At 41.2% G+C, this 15,788-nt stretch overlaps 1 protein-coding gene across 2 annotated transcripts in view; it reads right to left on the reverse strand.

Annotated features, from left to right (window-relative positions):
- LOC126248787 (ubiquitin-conjugating enzyme E2-17 kDa) overlaps nt 1-15,788 on the reverse strand; it is an 89,570-nt gene that overhangs the window by 55,816 nt on the left and 17,966 nt on the right. For both annotated transcript variants that reach the window (XM_049950166.1, XM_049950168.1), the window contains exon 2: nt 14,712-14,792. In XM_049950166.1, coding sequence (XP_049806123.1) covers nt 14,712-14,792 — 81 coding nt within the window. The remainder of the gene's footprint in view (nt 1-14,711; nt 14,793-15,788) is intronic.

A 15,788-nucleotide genomic window follows, 5' to 3' on the forward strand; every position in this document is an offset into this window, starting at 1 on the left:
AACAACTAGTGCTGTCAAATTTAAATGAACTTTATGTAGCTTTCAAAAATTCTCATCCTGAAGCAAAATTGGAAGGTCAAAATTTTGTGACCTTCGCCCTAAGTGGTGTATTTTGGCTGGATCCTCATGCCAGACAGTATTAACTTCAAACAGTGGGTCACAACTGACAGGGCAGAAATGATAACAGTGGTTAAATCTCAGGAAGAGTACTTGGAATCTTTAATAGATAACTTACAAAAACTCAAAAGTCACCACTATGTTTCTAAAATCTAAAGTTAGTTTTTGAAGGACAAAAAAGCAAAACTTCATGAAACTAAATGCATAGTGCTAGTTGATTTTGCAGAAAATTTTACATTTGTGATTCAGGATGCAATACAAGGGTACCATAGGTCAATTAACAGTCAACAGTGCATCCATTTATTCTCTACTTTAAAAATGAGAAAGATGAAGTTTGCAGTTCTTCAACTTTCATTCTAAGCAACTACTTTGAGCACAACACTTTGGCTGTACATGTGTTTCAAAAGTACGTAATAAATTACACAAAAGAAAATTTTCCCAAGGTTGAGAAGCTGATACACTTTTCAGATAGAACTGGTCGTCAGTATAAGGACAAAAAGAATTTTTCAAATCTGTGCAACCACAAAAGTAGACTTTGGGTTGGAGGCTGCACAGAACTTTTTTGCATCTTGCCGTGGTACAAATGCATGTGATGGAGTAGGAAGTACAACAAAACATAAAGTAAGTAAAGCCAACCTACAAAGACCAACCACAGACCAAATTCTCACAGTACAGGACACTGCTGTCTGCTTCACATCTCCTGTGCAGCAAGCTACGTAAAATTAAGTATTAACTGTATTTTTCTTACTTGTTGCTTCTTTTTCCATGTGTTTTTGCTTTTAGGAAGCTTTAAGTTTCGAGTACTAGTAATAGTGTTCCGTAGATTTCGTGTTTCTTTTGAATACAGTCCAGAGACAGTTAGTGCTTATTTTCATTGTTTCCAACAAGTAAGCACAGTTTAGTCAGCTATCAGCCGCCTTTAGTGAATTAGCAGTCTAGTTAAAAGTTGATTACTTACCTCTCTACAGTAAACTGTTGATTTCTTAGGATGGATAGCATGTGTGACTGCTGTATACGGACGCAGGAGGAACTGTTTGCGAACAGCTGAACATGCTGATGGCCACGGTCAGCCATCTTCAGGCTGCTGCCCCTGAGAGTAGTAGCAGTGGGGAGTCTGGTGTGTCGCATGGTACACCCCAGGTGTTATATGCTTCACCCACGGTCCCTACTGTCTAGACATCTTCGTGGGTACCGGGCGCGGTTGGGCCACCTCTCCCCAAAGGGAGTGAAGGGTTCAACGGCGTTCACGTTACACTAGGTGGAGGGTCAATGTGGAGGCTGGCCATGTGCCATCGCCCGCTCTGCCTGTGAGTGGACATGTGACCACTCCTGCAGCAAGATAGCAAGATCCGAGCAGGCACAAGGGGGGGTGTTTATGAAGTGATTGGGAGCTCCAATGTTAGGTGGGTGATTGAGCCCCTTAGGGAAATAGCGGAAAGGTCGGGGAAGAAGGCCAGTGTTCACTCTGTCTGCTTGCCGGGGGGGGGCCTCATCTGAGATGTGGAGGAGGCCCTGCCGGCGGCGATAGAGAGCACTGGGTGCACCTGACTGCAAATTGTTGCTCATGTCGGCACCAATGACTCCTGCCATCTGGGTTCAGAGGTCATCCTCAGTTCATACAGGCGGTTGGCGGAGTTGGTGAAGGCGGAAAGCCTCGCTCGCGGTGTGGAATCTGAGCTAACTATTTGTAGTATCGTTCCCAGAACCGATCGCGGTCCTCTGGTTTGGAGTCGAGTGGAAGGCTTAAACCAGAGGCTCAACACGATTCTGCGGAGATCCGGGGTGCAAATTTCTCGACCTCCGCTATCGGGTGGAGAAATGTAGGGTCCCCCTGAATAGGTCAGGCGTGCACTACATGCAGGAAGCGGTTACAAGGGTAGCAGAGTACGTGTGGAGTGCACTTGTGGGTTTTTTAGGTTAGAGAATTCCCTCCCTAGGCCCGACAAGACGCATCCTGATACGCGACAAGGTAGCAGTAGGCAAAATGCAACAGGGAATGACAATATTAATGTGGTAATAGTAAACTGCAGGAGTGTCTAAAGAAAGGTCCCAGAACTGCTCTCATTAATAAACAGCCACAATGCCCACATAATACTAGGGATGGAAAGTTGGCTAAAACAAGATGTAAACAGTAATAAAATTCTAAACTCAGATTGGAATGTATACTGCACAGACAGGCTGGACAGTGAAGGGGGAGGCGTGTTTATAGCCATAAGAAGTGCGATAGTATCTAAGGAAATTGACGGAGATCTGAAACGTGAAATAATTTGGGTGAAGTTCATGGTTAAAACAGGCTCAAACATGGTAATTGGATGTCTCTATAGGCCCCCTGGCTCGGCAGATGATGTGGCAGAATACCTAAAGGAAAATTTGGAAAATATCTCAAGTAGATTTCCGGACCATGTTATAGTTATGGGTGGAGATTTTAATTTACCAGATACAGAGTGGGAGACTCAATCGTTTATGATGGGTGGCAGGGACAAAGAAGCAAGCGAAATTTTTTTAAGTGCATTATCTGAAAACTACCTTGAGCAGTTAAACAGAGAACTGACTCGTGGTGATGATATATTAGACCTTCTGGTAAGAAACAGACCACAACTATTTGAAATGGTTAATGCAGAACAGGGAATCAGAGATCATATAGAGGTTACAGCATTGGTAAGCAGAAATATATAAAGCAGTTACTGCATCGATGATTTCAGCTGTAAATAGAAACATTAAAAAAGGTAGATGCAGTGTTTCTTGACTTCCGCAAGGCATTCGATACAGTTCCCCACAGTCGTTTAATGAACGAAGTAAGAGCATAAGGACTATCAGACCAATTGTATGACTGGATTGAAGAGTTCCTAGATAACAGAACGCAGCATGTCATTCTCAATGGAGAGAAGTCTTCCAAAGTAAGAGTGATTTCAGGTGTGCCACAGGGGAGTGTTGTAGTACCGTTGCTATTCACAATATACATAAATGACCTTGTGGATAACATCGGAAGTTCACTGAGGCTTTTTGTGGATGATGCTGTAGTATATCAAGAGGTTGTAACAATGGAAAATTGTACTGTAATGCAGGAGGATCTACAACGAATTGACGCATGATGCAGGGAATGGCAATTGAATCTCAATGTAGACAAGTGTAATGTGCTGCGAATATATAGAAAGAAAGAGCCTTTATCATTTAGCTACAATATAACAGGTCAGCAACTGGAAGCAGTTAATTCCATAAATTATCTGGGAGTAGGCATTAGGAGTGATTTAAAATGGAATGATCATATAAAGTTGATCGTCGGTAAAGCAGGTGCCAGACAGATTCATTGGACGAGTCCTAAGGAAATGCAATCCGAAAACAAAAGAAGTAGGTTACAGTACACTTGTTCACCCACTGCTTGAATATTGCTCACCAGTGTGGGATCTGTACCAGATAGGGTTGATAGAAGAGATAGAGAAGATCCAATGGAGAGCAGTGCGCTTCGTTACAGGATCATTTAGTAATCGCAAAAGCGTTACGGAGATGATAGATAAACTCAAGTGGAAGACTCTGCAAGAGAGACGCTCAGTAGCTCAGTACAGGCTTTTGTTGAAGTTTCAAGAACATACCTTCACCCAGGAGTCAAGTAGTATATTGCTCCCTCCTACGTATATATCGCAAAGAGACCATGAGGATAAAATCAGAGATATTAGAGCCCACACAGAGGCATACCGACAATCTTTCTTTCCACGAACAATATGAGACTGGAATAGAAGGGAGAACCGATAGAAGTACTCAAGGTATCCTCTGCCACACACCGTCAGGTGGCTTGCAGAGTACGGATGTGGATGTAGATTTATGTCTTTTGCGAGGATAATATTGAAGCATTACCTATTTTCTGATCAAGAAAGAAGAAGTGGTTCTGCATATGAAAACAACACGTCAAACCAGTTTTGAAAATTGTATATCAATAAAAGGAACAAGGCATTTCCACTAATTCCTTGGCATTGCAGAAAACTTAGTTCAACGCTATGTAACATCAGAAACCGAAATTTGTGAGGATCATTGTGTAAGTAAAATTACATCTCTGTCTTTAATGCTGAATGACATAGTGGCATGTGTGTATGACTGACAGTGGTGGCTTGCAGAGGTTGAAAGAATAAGTTTGGAAAACAATGATGTTTCTGTGCATTTTTACCACCCTGCTGGCCCAAGAACGTCGTTCAAAAAATCTACCAGTGACAAAGTCTGGACACCAATAAAAAATGTTTTACGGAAACTTTCAGTGCTTGAACTTACCACAGCAACTGGGAGGTCTTATTCAATATCACAGAAGTTGTCTGAAGAAATAATTGTTCTTAACATTCACCACCAGGCTTAGGAACAGTCGCACCTCTAAGGATGTTAATTGAAAATATTTATTTTACGTATGTCAAAATAATATAAATGTTAATTTCAGTAATGTTTCCACTTTTTGTATATAATTCAGTGCCTTACTTCAATAATAATTGATTATTTCCCGCCGATATCACACATGAATAGGCAATAGCCATAATATCTGTTGTAGAGTAATGTGAATTATCTCCTCATTTTCAAAAATTCATATTTTTGTTCACAGTCAGATATGAATGTTTAAATTTTTACAGTACATTTCTATCATATAGGTGTACAAATTGTGCAAAAAATCATATTTTTATATTCAGTCCCACCTGAGATAGCTAACCCCAAACTTAACAAAATTTGAAAATTTTCAAATTTCAAAAATTCATAAATAATTAAGGAAACATTTGTAAGTGTTCTTGCTTTATATGAGGCTAGTAGTGTATGATATCTAACTATAGGGGAAAAAAAAAGACTCTCATAAATCACTCCTTGTTTATTATTTTTGGGCCTAAAAAGTGGATTTTTGAAAATTTGGATACCAAACTTTTGGAGATCATTTTGACTCATTTCTGAATTTAGGGTATTTTGTATAATAGACAATATTGTAGAGGACAATTTCCTAAAAACAGTCATGTCAATTGCAATGTTGTAACTTAACCCAGTGAAGAGATATTCATATTTTTGCTAATGTCTCTAAACTGGATCATCATTGTGCGCTTACAAATGAAAATGGCCGATATTCAGTAAAGGTGAAAGGTAATTTTTTTAAAAAATTGTTTTGAACCTCTCAATTATATGGTAATCACATATAAAAAATTTAAAATATATAAAATTGGTCAAGCAACCAACTTAATTTTTATTGGACCATTTCATTTGGATTGACCCATATCAAAAAACTGAAAGTGAAGAAGAATCGTTGGAAGATAGTGAAATACATCCAAGAAGAATTCGGCGAACGCCATGATTGCCAACTGATTCGGATGAATCAGACGAAGAGGACAGATTACAATTTACTGAGGACCAATAATTAATTTGAACGATCTCCGGGTCCACACATATTTCCTAAAGATACACAGAGCATCGTGGATATCTTAGAATTATATACTGGGTTTGAACTATTTGAATATATTAGCAACGAAACCAAGAAGTATTACAGTCAAAATTGCAATAGAAGGAACCTGGATACAAAAATGCCAAATTGTTGACGTTACGGGACCCGAACTTATAAAATGGTTTGGGCTTGCTACCCTTATGGGAACTGTATAAAAGCAAGGATTGAGGATAATTGGTCAACGAATCCATTGATAGACACACCGATATTTCACAAAATGATGTCCTGCAGCAGATTCAGACAAATATCATTTTTATATTTTTCTGACAACAATAATAAACTGGAAAATTCCAACTGGTTTTTGAAAGTGCAATTCATAATTGATTATTTTTTCAAAAAGTTTAAAGAAACGTTTAATCTAAGTCAAAACATCTCAATTGATGAAGGAATGATACCGTGACGTGGACAGTTAAATTTTAAAGTTTACAATCCATCGAAAATTGCAGAATATGGCATAATCATTCAGATGCTGTGCGATTCGAGTACAGGATACATTTCCTCATTCAAGAAATATTCCGGCCCTGGACAACCTTTAGCAAAAAATGTGATGGAACTATTGACACCTCCTTATGGAAAGTGGTATCACCTCTACATGGATATTTATTGTAACAGTGTAGGACTTGCAGAGAAGTTACTTGAAAAGAAAATTCGAGTTTGTGGAACGATACGGCAAAATAGAGGATTTCCAGAAAAATTAAAGCGCGCAAAAGGTCAATGTGTTTGAAGCTTGTCTTCAACGGAAAGGTGACAAGTGGCTGGCGACAAGCCAAGTAACCTGAATTAGCAGTGCAGCTGCCAAACAAATAAATTTGTACGAGACGTGCGGACAGCAAAATGTTGATCATTCACATCAGTTGCTTTGTGTACTGATCCACATTTATCATTCCTTAATGCCATCTTAAGTTTATTGTAATCAAATTTTCTTTTTTATGCACTTCTGTGAATTGAATTGAGCCTGCTGATGTTTGACAACCAGCAAGAGATGATGTACTACGCTTAGCCACGTGTCATCCACCCTGATACCACCCACTCCGACCAAGGGCCCGACGGGCATCTCCTCCTTGGCATACGTGGGGAGTTAATGGCGCAGGCATCAGCAGAATGATTCCTGTGTGGTCAGGGGGCCACAACCAACAGGGTACATGGCAGCTCCACCAGAACAGACTGGCTACCGTGCTGGATATCAGGTGCAAACGAGCTAATAAGTCCCTCATCATCGACAGCACAGAAACAGATACTGCACAAAGGATGAAGGAAAATGCACCCAAGAGGGTCACCTCGCCCAACAGCTAGAGAATGGGTGGAAGTGCAGATCCACATCGACGAAGGATGTGAGAGGTCTCAGCACATGATGGACACTATGCACCATGTACGGGGTCCTTCCCCAATAGGCTCACTCTTCGGGAAAATTTTGAAAAATGGAGGTCAAACCCTACAGGGGACCATCTAACCCCCAGACCCGCTGGGCGGGAGGGGTGGGGATGGGGGTGGGGGGGGGGAGGGGGGTCATTACTGAAGTGGGTTTCTTGGAGGGCAATACAGACTACAAAATAATGGGAAATAAGTTGCTGCAGTTCTAGCACAAGATGGCAGTATCCATTATACTTTCGTTACAGTGCCATTGTTCTGATTAGGTATGAAGGGATCAGGAAGACCAGTCATATCCCAGTACCACTGTATGTCACTAGTGCAGACAAGGCAACATGAATGAACATTGGCTCAGAATCTATCTCTGTGGGGTGATCTGGCACCTCCAGGATCCCTGGAGTAACCTTCTCCCAATTCATCTTCCTGTTGTTCTCCTGTTTAAGCCTTGGCAGCAGCGTCAGTGGCCTCACTTCCTGTCAGACCAACGTGACCAGGAACCCACATAATCATCACATTGGTCCATGAAGAGTGAGCAAGCGACAGCTTTCCTGCACCCACTGCACTAAGGGATGGATGGTGTACAGTACACAGAGGCTTTGAAGGGCACTAAGAGAATCTCAGCAGATGACGCAACTGAGAAGCCTGTGTCGCCAGATGTACTGCATAGCCTGATACAGGTTGAAGAGCTCTGCTATAAACTGAGCAGTGTTCCAGAAGCCACAACCAAAAAACATTGGCGCCACTGATAAAGGCACACCTGACACCACAGTCAGTGCAAGAGCCATCAGTGTACACAAAGGTACTAATGTGAAGGGAAACTGAAGGCGATGGGCTGCTGCACGAAGCCAAGGTAGTGAAGGGTTCACACACACTGGGAAAGTGGCAGGTAGAGTGAAGTTTATCTGCTGGAGAAAGAGCCAAAAGTGAACTCCAGGAGGTAACAGAGAAGAGGTACACACCCCATACTGGAGATCAAAGGAGTCATCAAAGAAGGAAGCATAGGATGAGTGGCCATGCATGGCAGACAAATGGCTTGCGTATCTGCCGAGCAGAAAGTCGCAGGAGTAGCTCGGCAGCTTAGGCGTACAGACGCTCAATCGGGCTTGTGTAAAAGGCGCCAGTGGCCAAACGGATGCCACAATGGTGCATAGTATTGAGAGGGCATAAGAGGGACAGATGTAATAGACGCACAAACAAAGCACCCATAGTCTAGTTTCGAATGGACAAGGGTCTGGTACAAATGGAGGAGGGTAGTTTGATCTGCTCTCCAGGAAGTACCACTGAGTACACATAGGGCATTGAGGGACTGTATACAGCGGGCTGCCAGGTAAGATACGTGGGAGGACAAAGGAAGTTTCCTATCAAGCAAGAGCATCAGGAATTTTGTAGTTTCAATGAATGAAAGAGTGGGTGTTCACGTAGGTGGGATAGGTGTCAGCAAACAGATAGCACACAGGAAATGGTCACTCAAGTATGTGTCAGAACAGACCACTTGAGATGATGGGCAAGCTGGGCAGTGCAGAGGATAGGTCCAAATGGGAATAGGCGTCTGTGGAGTCTGAAAGGAACCTGGCTGCTCCTGTGTTAAGGCAGAAGAGGTTAACATGATTGAGAAGATCAGCCAAGAGGGCACCTCTCTTGACAGGTTCTGGGAGAACCCCAAAGGGGATGGCACACATTAAAGTCACAAAGCAGCAGGAAGGGGTTAGGTAGCTGCCCAATAAGCTGGAGTAAGTCTGCCCTGGTGACAATGAATGACGGAGGGATGTAAACAGTACAAAGGAAAAAGGTCAAGTGAGGAAGGAAAAGCCAAACTGCAACAGCTTGGAGGTGGGTAGTCAGGGAGATGGGTTGACTATGAACATCATCTCGTATGGAGCAGCATGACTCCCTCATGAGATGGAATGCCATCCTCATCCTCAGAGGGAAGGTCAAAACAGGCCGTGAAAAATGCGGGAGCTCAAAGCCGCCATGAGGATGCAATTTTATTTCCTGAAGGTAAAGAACAAGTGGACGCTGCAAATCTAAGAGCAGCCGTAAATTCTCTTTGTTGGATCAAAGATTGTAAATGTTCCATTGGAAGAGAATCATGACAAGGAAAAAATGAAGGGGAGGCTGCCGAATGCCAGCCTTTGAATACTCGCTGCTACAGGGCACAGAGGCAGGAGGATCCTGCTCCATAAGGTCTACAGAAGCGCCAGCATTCTTCTGTCGGTGCCTGTGGAGTCCAGGGCAGAAAAACTGTTAGTGGTGCGCACCAGTGACATGGAGATCAGGTGGGCGAGGGTATCACGTGGCGACACCATCATCAAAGAGGATCTGCAAGTCAGCGAGGGGGCATTTTTTGGCTTCTTAGAGCCTTTCTGGTTGGCAGAGGAAGACTCAGATGTTGGCTGGCTGGAGAGGCATAGGAAGTCTTCACGGGAGCATTACTTCTGTCCTTTCTGGGCTGCCAGTTGTGTAGCAGGTGACTTTGCCCCATAAGGCCAAAGTCTGGTGGCGCATTCCACAACTGGAGGAGGAGATGGGGACACTACCATGATGCTCGGCAATTTCACAAGTGTGATGCTAAATTTGAGGTTGCATATCTGCGTAGTCACGTCCTCCATGGAGTGAGGTGTAGCAAGAACAGTATTGTAGGTGCCAGAAGGTAGAACGCAGGGCTTCCAACTAGCCAACAACTTGCGAGCGACCAAATAAGGCACTTTTTCCTTCACCCAGATCTCCTGTACAGCCCACTTATGGGACAATCGCGGGAAGCGGCAGCATGGTTGCCATTTCAGGTCATGCAGTGGGTAGGCGGAGGCAGACAATTGCACTTGTGAGCATCCCTATGACAGGTTACAAATTTGGTTGGGTGTCTACAAATTTGGCTGGGTGTCGGCAGGATTCTCGAGTGTGGCTGTAACAATGACATTGGTAGCAGCGCATTGGGTTCGGAATATACGGTCCGACCGTGATAATTTCATAACCTGCTTTGATCTTTGATGGAAGATGCACTCTATACCAAAAGTGAGAAAAAGAATGCATGTGGACACTAAGGAGCCATCAACTTTTTTCATCACCCGATGGACTGCAATGACACCCTCATCAGAAAGTTACATTTGGATTTCTGCCTCGGTCAGACTATCAAGCAGCCTAGTGTAAATAACATCACAGGAAGACTTCAGCATTCAATGGGCCTCGACACAGACAGGATAGCCATGGAGGAGCCAAGCTACAAGCAGTAGTTGTGCTCGAGAATCAGAACTAGTCTATAAAAGCAAAGTGCTACTGCATAAACGAGTGCAAGATTTCACACTGCCAGCAACTGCATCAACACCTTTCTGAATAATAAATGGATTTACCGTGGCAAAAGACTGACAGTCTTCAGTACATGAAACCACGAGGAACTGTTGTGCAGCTGGAAGGGTCTTTCAATCATTAGCCTCTTCCATTTATATTTACATTTTGTAGCCGGTGACTGAAGATCATTGGCTCGTTGCAAGAAAATCCCCATATTTGCCAGCATCTCCAGTGGTGCACCCCTTCGAACTGGTGGCCGCCTTCAGAAGGGGGGCGCACCCACCTTAGGTGATTGTTCACACCTCAGGTCACACATCCCGAACACCTGACAGAGGGACCAATCGGCAATTTGGGAAGGTAGCAGCTCAGGCAATCACCCCTCCCTGGCCTGGCCTGTACCAGGGGGTACACGCAAACCCCATCTGTCAACCCGGGGCTGGGAATTACACATTACCCAGTCACCTGTTATGTGTCACATGGGCGAGCTGGCCTTCAGGAGCACACAGAGAGGAAGAAGAAAAAGAGGAGCCTCAAACACCTAAGTGGAAGAAGGATAGAAGAAGATGAATGAAGAAAGAAAAAAAAAGGAATGAAAAACAATGGACAGTATTCCAATATTGACTACTGAAACTGCAGAATACATTTCCAAAAACAGTCCACCCATGTTCCCCAAGGGAGAGGAAAAGAACAGCAAGAGGATAGACATGTAGCATGGAAGGGAAAAGATGCTGAAGCCTCATTTGGGGGAGGGGGGCGGGGGGGGGGGGGGGGGGGGATGGGGAAGGGATGTCCCAGGGTGACAGACATCTACACCTTGGCAAGCATAGGGACCTAGAGGTTCAAGCATCAGAAGTGTGATCCTTGTGTTGTCAGGGAGCTCTAAAGCAAAGGTACAAAATGACCCCACCATGTTGGATTGGCTACTGCATTGTCTTTTAAGTACACATGTGAGTCTGTGCAGTTATTGTGTGCAGAGTGTCAACAACATTGTAGGCGGTAAGCGCTAATTAGTGTTCTGAGCCAGTTGGTCCAAACTACAGAAAAAATTTTCAAAATGGTTGTCAAACTCAGAAAAGAGACCAAAATTACTTAGCCAAAAAATGATGCAAGGAAAATGAATGAAGATGTCAACAAAGGAAAGCAGAACCTATGGAAATAGCCAGGTCAACATCAAAGGCTGCCACCAGCAGAAAGAAAGAGAAGAAAGGATAGTCAGAGATGGGATATTGTAGCATAAGAAATGAAGTAGGTGCTGCAATAGCTTTGGGCCTCATGCTCGCAATGCATGTATTAACGAAATAGTTGTGAGCCTCCTAAAGGGATCAAAGAAAGTAAACAAAGGTAATGGAGTGTAGCCTAAGTCATGCAATGGTGAGGGGATTAGAAAAGACAGTGGGAGACTAAAAATAGCAGACAAGTTTTGCTATTTAGGCCCACATGTTCCCAAATTTGTTTTGAGTATGTTGCAGAAGTTTCACTGGGACACCCTTACAAATCCTCCATTACGTCCCCATGTGGTTTCCATATTTTTGGGGCCCTGAAGAAAGACATTCACAGTTGTCTATTTGTTTTGGACAAACAGGCACATTCTTGGGTACACTCATGGTTCCATACATAGCTGTAAACATTTTTTGTGAAGGTACTGACCAACTTGTCTCACACTGAGATAAATTTATCAACAGATAAAATTCATTTTAGTCTGTTTTATCTTGAAAATATTGGTTTCAATCACTAAGATGTATGAAAATTTTAAATTTTAATGAAAATATGCCCGCGTATGAAACAACATTAATGTCCAAGCCAGAGAATGAAAAACTGTCACAAATTTGAAGAATATCAGACAGTGCCCCAGCAGTATTGTCAGCTTCAAAAGCACATTTACTGTCTGCAGCGTTGTTTCTAAAGGAGGTCACTTCTTGTTCATTAACACACAGCATTAAAAGTCATCCTACATACTGCTTAATTGACTTTTTGGCTGCAAATTAACCAACAACAAAGGAAACCATACGAATTTCTTTCTTTTATTCACCTATTTGACACCTGACTTCATGATTTACAGTGTGATCAGGAATCACTGTTGTAATTTTCCTTAAAACAAAGTTGAACACAAAATCATTTTTGGCAATGGAATGCTTTCTAAATTATTGTGTAATCAGATACTGTATGAATTTCATGAAAATCTGCATCAAATAAGGAGTGAAGTTCAGCTTTATCCTTAGAACTAAATGTTGCCAAACTTGATTTTCTTTCTCTATTTTAGACAACCTCATAAAAGGACACTGTGTTTACAGCCTGATATTTTCCACCCAAAACTGTATGCCATACCATTCATGTGAAAACACCACCAGCTCCTTCAGCAATGCCTTTCCCACAAACTCACTAGCATGATATATAACTTTAATATTATATTGAATGTTATCACTTTAACCACACTAGGGTTTATTCTTCATTGAAGAACTATTTTAAAAATGACACACAACCTAACGAATATCAATTATTAAGAGAGAATTTTTTAACTTCTTTCGTTTATAAAAGTTTTTAAATTTATGAAAATAGTAACTTGAAGCTGATTAAAATTAGGGAATAATTAACCTTTCTCAGAGTTTCTTCAAACAATCTTTTAAGCTGTGATGGGACAAAGTTACAAAAAATTGATTTGAAAGTTTCCCCATTTGTTTTGTACTTGCAAATCATATTTGCATCAACAATGTCTTTAATATTTTCCATTAATACGAACTTATTTGTTTTATTGTGACAGGATGGGACAGTAAAATTTACATTTTTGGTTGCGTTAAAATGCACGTTTTCATTAGAGCTCAACAATGAAATTTTACCTGTTAGTAATAAAAGCACTACAGAATTTTTACAAACAAAAATGCACAAAATTGACTGGAACATACTGTAGAAAACTTTCCTTCTGAAACTGTTATTCAAGAGCTTGCCTTCTTACCAGCAGATACCTGGATTTGCATCACCAATTACAAAGAAATTACGGTGTTTTCATGTGTATTTTATACAGAGTAGACAACTTTGAACTCTTTTGCAACAACTTTACATGCAGCAGTTAAGGATTAAAAGTTTTTTTATGAGTCTAGTTTCACTTTTGGTGGAATGGCCCTAAAAGCGTCCATTGATAGGATAAGAATATGATTTGATTCTTATCTATTGCCAGAAGATAGATCATGCCTTGCACTAATCCCCAATGGTCTCCTTGGTTATGAAATTTTATTATACTGAGAACAAACAACAATATTAGTATTTCTGTGATGTGGTAAAGACAAAAAAAGCTCACTGCACAACATAAAAAAAGGATGTTAATGTGGGTCCAAGATCATAATGTATTTATGATTGTAATCTGTAATGCTTTGACATTTTCAGGCATACTTCCTAATGACTAAGTGGTCAGTATCAGTTAAAAGTGGAACTGAAAGGAACCATCTCAGCATTATCCTTCACTGATGCAGGAAAATCCACAGTAAACCTGAATGTGGATAGCTGGAATGAGATTTCGACATCACTCCTCCCAAGTGTGAGACTCGCGTTTAACCACATCCCCAGCTCATTTATTACAGTAAGATTATATGACATACTGGTCTTGCTGAAACATCCACCCACAGGTAAGCCAGGAGCAGAAGGCCTTGGACCAGACAATAGGCTCACAAACCTTACCAGTGTATTAAAAATTAGACTGGTATGATGAAAGTACAATAAGTTGAAACTGGCAGCAGTCTCCACTTTATCATCATCCGCTGTATGTGACAAGTTTTGTTATTAAGACTGGAAGAAGAACAAGACATTGCAAAATCGTGCACAAATAAGAAGAATTCTAAAAGACCTTTCATGCTACTGACTGCAAACAACAGAAAGTTACCACCACACACAAAAGTGAGAACTGAGCAATCTATTCCTCTTGCTAAAAACTGACTGACAATATGTCACCTACACAATATTAAAACAAAAAGAAATAATGTGGAAAATAGTGAGACACTGCCTCTCAAGATTTTGGGAGGGCTGCCGGTTAGCCATCTTAGTAATTTTCTCGATATGATTGGAAATATGTTAGCCATATCCTGGATGGTGTCTCTTGTTCAAACACAGCCAACTGACTGAAAACATGTGCTAAAAACCCATCTGGAAGGCTGTCTTATGGAGGCTATTCTATCTAGTAAATACATTCAGACTGGGAACTGCCTCCTCCTCCTCCTCCTCCTCCTCCTCCTCACCAGTATCAACAACAGTGTAATATCAAAATGACAGATTTTAATCAAACACACTGCTTAGCTGAAGTGCACAACATCTCAGTGTTTAAAACTGAGACACGTACACATTATGGTTCCCTAGCCCTTGGACAGGTTTAAATTTAACTTGACAGCATACTGAGTGCACTAAAATTTCGATGTTCATCAGTTTATCCTTAGAAACACATTCTAATTTTAAAAAAGGAAAAGTTTACGGTGACTGGTCTTCATTAACTGAACAAACTTACCCAAATATAACAGCATTCCAGATCAATATATTATTGTCAGTTGGAGCTCCACTTACACCAGTGGGAGGATCTTCCTGTAATCTGAAATACAAGAACAACGAACGTTAAGAGCTTTATTGAACATAGTAAGTAGCCCCCCCTCCCCAACCCAGAGTCAGTCAGAGTCAGAATGACACAGCTGCTGCATTGTTAACTCTCCATTTAATCTTTATTACTCCAAACAATATGCATATTAACCATTTTGATTGTAAGCAGTCTTAAAGGATATGATGGATTTATCAAGGAACAGACTGAATTTGGAATAAAATATGTAGCACGGCAGAGATAAATTTAAAAGAAATACCTTAAATTTGGTATGGGCTGACATGACAGGCATTTTTACAGCTAACACAACGCAAGTTTCATCTATATGTCTCTGTTTTCACCACACACCACTGGATATCCCTGAGCTTCAAATTACATCTATACTGCTAATAGACTATCCTAAAACCCAGTACCATTTGCCAATTGCATATGTAACAGCTTCCTGGGGCAACAAATATCTGACTTTCAGTTTTTCAAATAATTATTGATCTAATTTAAGAATTTAAAATGCTATCATAATCAACTCATAAAAGGAATACTCTTATGTTAAAAGTTCAACACAATAAGTATTACAGTTAGAAACAGTGCAATTGCTTTGAGGAAAATTCAGACTTTATTCATCCAGTATTTGAGAATGAGAGCACTTAACGACTTCCAACAGACTTCACGGATAATTCCAAACCATTTCTAAGTTTTTTCTCATTTACATGCTTAACATCAAACATTTAACGCATAACGCATTAACGCGGTACCTCAATTCTGTACAGAATCTGGGATTTATTAGTATCTTTCTTACGCAGAGAAACAGCAACGACTATCATCACTTCCATCATAAGTCACAAACACCCATTTGATTTATGTTGCTTACTCTTTTATGCAACTTCACCTTCTCAACCTTGTTTGTAAACTGAATGAGTACCTAATAGACTACAGTTAATGCTAGTGTAAAGAGACAAACAAATACACAAGATACTTTATGCTTACAATCACCAA

Source organism: Schistocerca nitens, chromosome 3 (assembly GCF_023898315.1).
Source record: "Schistocerca nitens isolate TAMUIC-IGC-003100 chromosome 3, iqSchNite1.1, whole genome shotgun sequence".
Classification (NCBI taxonomy): Eukaryota; Metazoa; Arthropoda; class Insecta; order Orthoptera; family Acrididae; genus Schistocerca; species Schistocerca nitens.